At 54.6% G+C, this 10,728-nt stretch overlaps 1 protein-coding gene across 4 annotated transcripts; it reads left to right on the top strand.

The window, feature by feature from the left end:
- Positions 1-2,391: 2,391 nt before the first annotated feature.
- On the top strand, positions 2,392-10,122 carry Pklr (pyruvate kinase L/R). Of its 4 annotated transcripts, none has more exons than XM_045138385.1 (11): positions 2,392-2,469; positions 3,017-3,199; positions 5,037-5,128; positions 5,236-5,367; positions 5,634-5,820; positions 6,708-6,978; positions 7,098-7,248; positions 7,547-7,699; positions 7,795-7,961; positions 8,789-8,970; positions 9,575-10,122. In XM_045138385.1, exons 1-11 carry the CDS (start codon positions 2,463-2,465, stop codon positions 9,679-9,681), a joined length of 1,632 nt encoding a protein of 543 aa, XP_044994320.1. In that variant the 5' UTR covers positions 2,392-2,462; the 3' UTR covers positions 9,682-10,122. The 4 variants fall into 4 exon arrangements, with proteins under 4 accessions (XP_044994320.1, XP_044994322.1, XP_044994321.1 ...); XM_045138387.1 differs by lacking the exon at positions 2,392-2,469 and adding an exon at positions 2,559-2,624; XM_045138386.1 differs by lacking the exon at positions 2,392-2,469 and adding an exon at positions 2,589-2,679.
- The last annotated feature ends 606 nt before the right edge of the window (positions 10,123-10,728 follow it).

Genomic DNA, 10,728 nt, shown 5'->3' with positions numbered 1-10,728 from the left:
TTTGTTTTTTGAGGTAGGTCTCACACCAGCCCAGGCTGACCTGGACCTCACTCTGTCATCTCAGGGTGGCCTCAAGCTCACGGTTGATCCTCCTACCTCTGCCACTGGCCAAAAGCCCTGTTTCTATTGGAGGATTGACTGGCTGACTGCTCTCTGAAGCCCAGGCTGCCTGGAGTTCACCAAGTAGCCTAGGCTGACCTCAAACTCCCTCAGCTTCCTTGGTGGTATGATCACAGGCTGCACGGCCATTTCTAGATTGGCTTTTGTTGTTTGAGACAGGGTCTCCTATAGCCCAGGCTGGCTTTGAACTTGTTATGTAGCTGAGGCTGGTCTTGAACTCTTCAACTTCTTGCCTCTATCTCCTTAGTGTTGGAACTACAGATATGGATCCCCCTCCCCCTCTCTCTGCTGGTTCAGTCCTTGAGTTGATCTCTGGAAGCCACCCTGACTTCCTGCCTCTCCACAACACTCAGTCTTCTCTCAGTCCCCTGGATCTAGGACACAATTCTGTCATCAGCTGACGTGCTTTATTAAACCTGTCAGTATTGTGGGCTGGAGGGATGGCTTAGCAGTTAAGGCATTTGCCTGCAAGGCCAAAGGACCCAGGTTCGATTCCCCAGGACCCACGTTAGCCAGATGCTCAAGGGGGCGCACGCGTCTGGAGTTCCTTTGCAGTGGCTGGAGGCCCTACAACCATTCTCTCATACTCTCTCCCTCATTCTCTGTCAAATAAATAATAAGATATGAAAAAACAAAACTGTCAGTATTCCTGCCTCAGCCCACATTCTGGGAAGAGACCTCTGTTCCCATCGTCTGGGCAGGCAGGATTTGAGTTTTTGTCTGTTATGTGATCTCTCCTGAGCCTCTGTGAATGTGTTGGAGGGTGTTTTGAGGTTCTCTTGTAAAGCTGCAACTCCTGCTCTGAGTGGTCCTGGAGGCCTATTGACCTCTTGGTCTCACTTCACACCTCCTGCTCAGGGGTGCATGGACCATCTCACATGCTCACCTGCAAGTCAGGCCAGTCAGTCAGACAGCTTCCCTCTGTGGCCTCGCTCCCGCCCATGCTGACCTGGACCAGGGTGGAGATCCTCATACTTCTGCCTCTGCCTCCCAAGTGCTTTGATTAAAGGTGTGCACCACCATACTTGGGTTTTTCTTTTAGGGTTTTTTTTTTTTTTTTTTTTGGTTTTTCGAGATAGGGTCTTGCTCTAGTCCAGGCTGACCTGGAATTCACTATGGAGTCTCAGGGTGGCCTCGAACTCACAGCAATCCTCCTACCTCTGCCTCCCAAGTGCTGGGATTAAAGGCGTGCACTACCAAGCCCGACTCTCTCTTTCTCTTTCTCTTTCTTTCCTTCCTTCCTTCCTTCCTTCCTTCCTTCCTTCCTTCCTTCCTTTCTTTCTTTCTTTCTTTCTTTCTTTCTTTCTTTCTTTCTTTCTTTCTTTCTTTCCTCTCTTGTCTCCTCTTCTTCTATGTGGCAGGGTTCTCATGCAGCCCAGGTTGGCCTTTAATTCACCAGGCAGCCATGGATAACCTTGAACTTCTGAGCCATCCTGCTGCCTCCACCTCAGGAATGCTGGCATCACAGGCACGTGCCATCATGCCCAGATCTTAACAGGATTGTCTGTGGAGGTGTGGGCAACAGGGTTAGTCAACCCCAGATCAGTAACAGTAGGCTTATTACCCCCAAAACTCGGGGGGATGGGAGAGGATGGTTGCTAGAAGCCAAAGAGAGAGGGTCTCCTGGCAGGAGCACGAGCTCAGTGCCCCTTTCCTGGCCTCCCACGGGTGCCACTCCCCACTGGCCGAACCCTCCAGAAGCTGTGGCCCCAGAGCGGAGAAGGGTGGACTCTGGAAGGGGACAGGGCTGCCTACTGGGTGTGCCTTTCTATTCTCTGGCTCCTTCAGATAAGACCAACTGTTTTGTCACTCTCCTCTCCTGGCCCACGGTCCAGGCAGCCCCGGTCCACGCTCGGGGAGCATGTCCGTCCAGAACATTCCACCTCAGCAGCTGTGGTCATGGTTCTCACAGTCTCAAAAGGACTTGGCGAAGTCTGTTCTAATCGGGGCTCCAGGAGGTAAGACAGGGTAAAAGGCCATCCCAAGGAACAGAAAGGGAAGTAAGGGTGCAAGTCAAGCTTGGGGGGTGAAAAGGTCGGGGAAGGATGGACATCAGAGAGTCACTTGTGTTAAATATGCAAATGACACTGTGACCCTGTGGTCCATACCTGCAGGCAGGCCAAAGGGGAGCCTTACAGCTTGGAGGCCATCGGGCACTCCCGTGGCTCCTGGACTCTGGCCCCTGGTGTACCAGGCTTCCATTGGCAGGACAGACATCAGCTGGTGATACTTTAACCAGTCCTCAGACTGAGCCCACAGGAGGCTGACCTCATAGTTCTGACAGCATTAGGGCAGGAAGCCGACGCACAGAGACAGACGGACACAGAGGGACACGTGGTAGCATGGAAGGTGCCTCGGGGCCGGGCGCTCCCTGCACTGGGCTGGGTCAAGTTCGAAGGTCGCTGCAGTCTGAAGCAGCATGGAGCAGGCTTTAGTAACTCAAAACCAACCAACTGCCAGTGGCTGGAAGGAAATCAACGGGGGACGTTAGGAGACGGCTGTGGGTGATTCCTGGCTAAATGAGAACAGGACTACAAGGGAGCTGAGACTGGGGGAAGGGTGCGGAAGGAAATCTAGGGTTACGGGAAGACGTCAGTGTAGCTGGGCGGTGAGGAACTTGAGTATAGGATTAGATCTGGATTCGAATCCCATCTGTTACACAGAAGCTGCATGATCAACCGGGATAAACAGAGCACTTAACAGTGCCTGCTTGACAGAGACTAGATAAGGCAAAGCACACAGGTATACTTTATAAAGCACATAAGGTATACGTGACACTCAGCTCAGGGCTCCATGCAAACTGGAGAAGACGGACAAGTATCAGAGGGTCGCTGACTTGAGGTGCATGAACAAAAAGGCAGGTGTCCCGCAGACGCTAAGCCCCCTCCTCCTGCAGGGCCAGCAGGGAACCTGCGGCGGGCGAGTGTGGCCCAGCTGACCCAAGAACTGGGCGCTGCCTTCTTCCAGCGGCAACAGCTACCCGCAGCTATGGCAGACACCTTCCTGGAACATCTCTGCCTGCTGGACATCGACTCAGAGCCTGTGGCTGCTCGAAGCACCGGCATCATCGCCACCATTGGTAAGACCACATGCCTCCAACAGCCGCTCAGCTCACAGTGTTTCCTTAAGGTTGTCTCCTTTGAGAGGCTTCCCTGTTTGGCATTCATTCAACAATTATTTTTTGTTTTGTCTTGTGTTTTTTCAAGGTTAGGTCTCACTCTAGCCAAGACTGACCTGGAACTTACTTTGTCGTCTCAGTCTGGCCTCGAACTCACAGCGGTCCTCCTACCTGTGCCTCTCGCAAGTGCTGGGATTAAAGGCCTGCACCACCACGCCTGCCAACAATTTTTTTTTGTTGTTGTTGTTGTTTTGTTTTGTTTTCCGAGGTAGGGTCTAGCTCAGGCTGACCTGGAATTTACTATGTAGTCTCAGGGTGGCCTCGAACTCACTGCAATCCTCCTACCTCTGCCTCCCAATCTGCTGGGATTAAAGGCATGCGCCACCATGCCTGTCTCCACCAACAATTTTTTTTTGGGGGGGTGGGGAGAATTGTTTCTCCAGCCCAGGCTGAGCTGGTACTCACTCTGTAGCCCCAGACTGGCCTCAAACTCATGGTAGTCCTCCTGTCTCAGCCTTCAGAGTTCTGGAATTAAAGACAAGTGCCATCACTCCAAGGTGGGAGGTGACTTTTTGAGACAGGATCTCACATCACCCTGGATTGCTTTATTTTATTCTATTATTCTATCCTATTATTTATTTATTTGAGAGAAAGAGGACCACTTTGTGCATCAGGCTTATGTGGGTCCTGGGGAATCGAACCTGGGTCATGTGGCTTTGCAGGCCACGAAGCCATCTCTCCAGCCCCCTGGAGGGTTCTACACTCACTCTGTAGTCCACACTGGCCTTGCACAGGACCTCACCCTCCTGTCCCTGCCTCCCCAGTGCTGGGAGTTACCCAGGTGCACCACCACACCCATCCTGACAAATATTTACTTGGAGTTTGGAGGTAGACCAGTGGAGAAAAGACAACACTTCCCCTGTTTGCATGATCTGTCAGCTGGAGGTTCAATTCCCCTGTGCCCACTTAAAACCAGAAAAAGTGGCCCCTGCATCTGGAATTTTGTTTTGTTTTTTCAAGCAGGTTGTCCTGGTTGTCTGTCCTCCCAAGTAAATTATATCTATAAAAGGAAGCAGTGGGGCTGCAGCCCGGGGAAGATCATGCTTAACATGTGCATGTTGTTGGGTTTGGTCCCCGGGCACCAAAAATAAAAGGGCTAGAGAGATGGTTTAGTGGTCAAGGCGTTTGCCTGTGGAGCCAAAGGTCCTCTCCAGTCTCTGTAAATTAAATCCAGACACATGTGGCGCCCTGGGCATCTGGCTTTGTTTGGCTTTGCAGGCAAGCACCTTAAAAGGCTAAGCCATTTCTCTAGCCCAAAACTTAAAAAATTAAATTAAAATTAACAACTGGGGGTGGAACCAAGCAGGGCATGATGGCTCAGGCCTTTAATCCCAGCACTCGTGAGGCAGAGGGAGGAGGATCACCGTGAGTTCGAGGCCACCCTGAGACTACATAGTGAGTTCCAGGTCAGCCTGGACTAGTGTGAGACCCTACCTCGAAAAACCAAAACCAAAAAAAAAAAAAAAACCAGCTGGAAGCTGGGCACGGTGGAGCATGGCTTTTGTCCCAAAACAGAGTGAGGCTGGAGGATCACCGTGAGCTCGAGGCCAGCCTGGAGCTTGAGTGCCAGAGGGAGAAGCAAGCAAGCAAACCAAGGACCCTCACAGTGCTTCCTTCTCACGGGGCTGGCTGCTGGCTGCAGAGGGGGGTGGTCTGAAGGACTCCTGGGTGGGGCCCTTTCTGAGGGTGCGGTGGGTTTTGCTCGCCGCCGAGACTCGCGCGGTGTCTCGGGCTGCAGGGCCGGCGTCTCGCTCGGTGGAGCGGCTCAAGGAGATGATCAAGGCCGGCATGAACATCGCGCGACTCAACTTCTCCCACGGCTCGCACGAGGTGCGCCGGGGTCCGCGGGGCGGGGCGGGGCGGGGCCGGGGAGGTCCCAAAGCCTTCCCACGCCCCTGAATCTCGGCTCCGCTCCCCCGCCCCGCCCCGCCCCGCAGTACCACGCCGAGTCCATCGCCAACATCCGCGAGGCGGACCAGAGCCTTGCAACTAACCCGCTCACCTACCGGCCCGTGGCCATCGCCCTGGACACCAAGGGCCCCGAGATCCGCACGGGGGTCCTGAAGGGGGTGAGAGACGGGCGACACCCAGGATAGGTTGATTCGCGCGGGGGTTCTTAAGGGGGTGAGAGACGGGCACACTCAGGGCCTGGACATTCGCACGGGGGTCCTGAAGGGGATGAGAGACGATCGACACCCAGGGTCGGGAGATTCGCACTGGGGTCCTGAAGGGGGTGAGAGGCTGGCGACTCCAGGGCCAGGAGGAGGTCCGAGCGCGCCGTGGGCGGGGCCTGGGCTCTCACGACTGACCCACGCCTCTCTGGCTCCGCCCCCAGGGCTCGGAATCCGAGGTGGAAATTGTCAAGGGCTCCCAAGTGCTGGTGACTGTGGACCCCGCGTTCCGAACGCTGGGAGACTCGAGGACAGTGTGGGTGGACTACCCCAACATCACCCGGGTCGTCGCCGTCGGGGGCCGCATCTACATCGACGACGGACTCATCTCCCTAGTGGTCCGGAAAATCGGTGCGGACGCGCCTCCTTCGCTGACCGTGGGCACCTTCCCCGCGGGTGGCGTCCGGGGTTGCCCTTGGACCACCCACCCCTTCCCCGGCCGTGCTCGCTTCCCCGCCTGTCCCTGGAGGTCCCAGAGTTCGGGCCCTCACTATGGGGTGGGTCTGGACTTGTGGATTGGCAGTTTGCTTGTTTATTTATTTATTTGAGAGAGGGGGGCGCAGATAGAAACTATAAAGAAACTCCAGATGCATGCACACCATGTACATCTGGGAATCGAACCTGGGTCCTTAGGCTCCACAGGAAAGCACTTAAACCACTAAGCCACCTCTCCAGCCCATAGTTTTGTTTTGTTTTGTTTGTTTGTTTGTTTGTTTTAGAGGTAGGGTCTCACTGTATCCCCAGGCTGACGTGGAATGCACTATGTAGTCTCAGGGTGGCCTCAAACTCATGGTGATCCTCCTACCTTTGCTTCCCAAGTGCTGGGATTAAAGGCGTGTGCCACCATAGTAGGTTTATTAAAAAAATATTTTTTATTATTTATTGGAGAGAGAGAGAGAGAGAGAGAGGCAGGAAGATAGAGAATGGGCACACCAGGACCTCTAGGCACTGCAAAGGAACTTAAGATACATGTACCCCCCTTGTACATCTGGCTTACCTGGAGAATCGAACCAGGATCCTCAGGGTTCCCAGGCAACCACCTTAACCACTAAGCAATCACTGCAACCACCCTTAGTAATTTTTTTTTTAATGTGCAAAGTTCATCTGGTCCCTCTTCACTGTGGAGGCTCAGAAATTGCTGATTTCCCAGGATGGGGGAATCTGAGCCTGGAATTTCCTGTGCATGACTCTGCCCCAAACCCAGTCTTGACCCAGGTTGGCTTTGTACGTGCCCACAGGCCCAGAGGGACTGGTGACTGAAGTGGAGAATGGCGGTGTCCTCGGCAACAGGAAAGGGGTGAACTTGCCAGGTGCTGAGGTGGACCTGCCCGGCCTCTCTGAGCAGGATGTCTTGGACCTGCGCTTTGGGGTGGAACATGGTGTGGACATCATCTTTGCTTCCTTCATACGGAAAGCCAGCGATGTAACTGCAGTGCGGGCTGCTCTGGGGCCAGAGGGACAAGGCATCAAAATCATTAGCAAAATCGAGAACCATGAAGGTGTTAAGAAGTGAGGTTTGGTCTTTATTTCCATGAGGCCCTCTAAACATTCCCCATCGCCCCTCTTCCTCCTGCTACTCCCTGGCGCCTCCTGGCCTTGCCTCAGCCGGGATCCCTCCGAATACCCAGGTTTGATGAGATCCTAGAGGTGAGCGATGGCATCATGGTGGCACGAGGTGACCTGGGCATTGAGATCCCAGCAGAGAAGGTTTTCCTGGCTCAGAAAATGATGATTGGGCGCTGCAACTTGAGGGGCAAGCCTGTTGTCTGCGCCACACAGGTCTGGAGTGAACCCTTGGCACTGGGGCACTTGGGTTTAAGGGCAACGGAGGGAGAATTCCCACACCACAGGGCTACAACATGCTTCCCTGTCCAGCACCGGATCCTGAAGTTCAGTGGAGATAATATGACTCCCATTTTCAGGGGAGGAAACTGAACTTCCAGAGTCACACAGCTGTTGCTGTAGTCTTGACTTTCAGGAAACTCAAGAGCGTGGGCATCAGAGAAGTAGCCTGGGCAGGGTCCCCAGTCGGAGTTACCATGCTTCCTATAGCTCTAACACCCACGGTGCCCTCCAGATGTTGGAAAGTATGATCACAAAGGCCCGGCCGACCCGGGCAGAGACAAGCGACGTGGCCAACGCTGTGCTCGATGGGGCTGACTGCATCATGCTGTCGGGGGAGACAGCCAAGGGCAGCTTCCCTGTGGAGGCCGTGAAGATGCAGCATGCGGTAGGAACTCAGGGAAAAGGGACCAAAGAACCAGCCGTCCCCCCCCCCCCGGGACCCCGTGGCACGTACCCAGCCTGACCTCTCGGTGCCCACAGATTGCCCGGGAGGCCGAGGCCGCGGTGTACCACCGGCAGCTGTTCGAGGAGCTGCGCAGGGCTGCGCCACTGAGCCGTGACCCCACGGAGGTCACTGCCATCGGCGCCGTGGAGGCTTCCTTCAAGTGCTGTGCAGCTGCCATCATTGTGCTGACCACAACAGGCCGGTGAGGGACACCACTGCCCAGGGACGGTGAAGGGCTTTGCTCCAGGGCAAGAAAAGTGGTAGCGATGAAAACATGGGAGGGCCCCGAGAAGCAGGCCTCGCGCATGGTGTCTCAGCTGGGGAAGGAAATTGGCAGGATATAATCTGTGGACATATTGGCCTCAGGGCATCTGGCCTCCTGAGGCTGAAAGAGCGTTGTAAGGTTGAGCTGTCACAGAGGAGGAGCCCAGTAAGTCCGAGTTCAATAATTGCTCTGAAGTTTAGCAGTGGAACTTTAGGTAACTCGCCTGGGCCCTACAAAGCTTGCCTTGTCTCCTTGGGTCTAGAGTTAGTCATTTGTTACCCATATGGTTGTGAAAATCAACAAGCAGCCGGGCATGGTGGCGCACACCTTTAATCCCAGCAGTCGGGAGGCAGAGATAGGAGGGTGTCTGTGAGATCGAGGCCACCCTGAGACTACAGTGAATTCCAGGTCAGCCTGAGCTAGACCAAGACCCTACCTCGAAAAACCAAATATATATGTATAAAGCACCCTTTGGGCTGGAGAGATGGCTGTGTGGTTAAGGCACTTGTCTGCAAAGCCAAAGGACCCAGGTTTGATTCTCCAGGACCCATGTGAGCCAGATGCACAAGGTGGCACATGCATCTGGAGTTCATTTGCAGTGGCTGAAGGCTCTGGTGTGCTCATTCTCTCCCCTCCTCTCCTCTTCCCTTCCCTTCCCTTCGCACACGTGCGCGCTCTCTCGCACGCACTCCCCCCCTCCATATATATATATATATATAAAAGCATCCTTTGGGTTCTGAGCTGACCCTCTGCTCCTCTTTCAGCTCAGCCCAGCTTCTGTCTCGGTACCGACCGCGGGCAGCCGTCATTGCGGTCACCCGCTCTGCCCAGGCTGCCCGGCAGGTGCACCTGTGCCGAGGAGTCTTCCCCTTGCTCTACCGTGAGCCCCCAGAAGCCATCTGGGCAGATGACGTGGATCGCAGGGTTCAGTTTGGCATTGAAAGTGGTGAGCTTCAGAGACCCTGCCTCCCCTCCCACCAGGCACTTTCTTCAGGGACACCCCAACCTGGCTTCGTACCCCTCTCAGAAGGACTTGCCTGTCTTCATTCATCCCATAATTCCCCTGGGTCACTAGCATGGAGAGATACCTTGGACTCCAAGTGGGAGAGGTCAAGCTGAAGGAGGGAGAGGGAGGGAGACAGGGCAGAGACCTTCATAAGAAGCCCAGTGTGACCCAAGAGCAGGGGAGAAGAGCCCATATGAGCTGGAACCAGAATCTCATTTAGCTGGGTGTGCTGGCGCACGCCTTTAATCCCAACACTCGGGAGGCAGAGGTTAGGAGGATCGCCATGAGTTCAAGGCCACCCTGGGGCTACATAGTTAATTCCAGGCCAGCCTGGGCCAGAGTGAGACCCTACCTTGGGAGAAACAAAAACCTAATTTATAATTGTGGGCTCACTACCCCTGGCCTCTGGCTGTCAGCACAGTTCCGCCTCACCGCGCGTGTCCTCAGTGCCTCGGCTCAGGCTCCCGGGGTAGCCCTGCGGCGGTGCACAGTGTAGGGTCCTGGCCTGGGTCCCTCAATGACCAGCTCCTTGTTTTGCTCCCAGGAAAGCTCTGTGGCTTCCTCCGCGCCGGCGATCTGGTGATTGTGGTCACAGGCTGGCGGCCTGGATCCGGCTACACTAACATCATGCGGGTGCTCAGTGTGTCCTGAGGCGCCTCTCCCCACCACCACCTGGCTGCACCCCATCTCTTCCAACCCAGGCCCATCCCACTGCCCGCTCCCCTGTCCAAGGTGCCCCGCCCCTGCCCTGTTTCACAGGGGCCCCGACAGTCTGGGTCCAATTACAGCAGGGCCATCCAACAGCTTCGGTTGTTTATCCTGCTTCCAATCCACTCAGCTGGGTCCCAATATGCCCCGAGCCTCTAATCCCAGCCTGGCAGTTAATTCTTTCTCCATGCTGCCTATTTTTGGGGTTGGGGAAGAGACAGGCAACCTTGTCTAGCCTCTGCAGAACCATTATTATTTGTTGAAGCAGGGTCTCACACTAGTCCTGACTGGCCTGGAACACTGTAGCCCCAGGGTGGCCTTGAACTCTCCACATTCCTCATAAGTCACCCTCCTGAGAGCTGAGATTAAAGGTGTGCACCACCACGCCCAGCCCAGAACCATAGTTTTGAAACACATGATGCTCTCCCATGTGGCCTGGTTTCGGTTTTTCGAGGTAGGGTCTCACTCTAGCTCAGGATGGCCTGGAATTCACTATGGTGGTCTCAGTGTGGCCTCGAACTCACAGTGGTCCTCCTACCTCTGCCTCCTGAGTGCTGGGATTAAAGGCGTGTGCCACCATGCCCGGCTTTTTTTTTTTTTTTTTTTTTAAGGTAGGGTCTCAATCTCTAGTCCACGTTGACCTGGAGTTTGCTGTGTAGTCTGAGTGGCCTCGAACTCACACCTCTGCCTCCTGAGTGCTGGGATTAAAGGTGTGCGCCGCCACACCTGACTTCCATGTGGCTCATATGATCATCTCCTGGGCAGAGTGTCATCCCCTGATGATTTCACATCAGGGCAGCCTGGTCCTCCAGTGACGTCAAAGTGCCACACTTTGGGGAAAGTTGGGGTAGATGAATTGAGGGTAGAACCAAGCTAAGCTGATTTTTTTTTTTTTTTTTTTTTTTTTTTTTTTGAGAGAGAGAGTGAGTGCACCAGACCCTTCAGCCACTGTGAACCAACTCCAGAAGTGCGCACCTCCTGTGGCACATG

The sequence above is a fragment of the Jaculus jaculus genome, chromosome 19, assembly GCF_020740685.1.
Source record: "Jaculus jaculus isolate mJacJac1 chromosome 19, mJacJac1.mat.Y.cur, whole genome shotgun sequence".
NCBI classification, from domain to species: Eukaryota; Metazoa; Chordata; class Mammalia; order Rodentia; family Dipodidae; genus Jaculus; species Jaculus jaculus.
The sequence above is the reverse complement of the archived record's forward strand: the minus strand, read 5'-3'. Positions and strand labels throughout refer to the sequence as shown.

Coding starts and splice junctions, on each gene's coding strand:
- Pklr (XM_045138385.1), top strand. Junction 5,368..5,633: donor GCACGGGGGTCCTGAAGGGG/GTGAGAGACGGG, acceptor CTCCGCCCCCAG/GGCTCGGAATCCGAGGTGGA. Junction 7,700..7,794: donor CCGTGAAGATGCAGCATGCG/GTAGGAACTCAG, acceptor CGGTGCCCACAG/ATTGCCCGGGAGGCCGAGGC.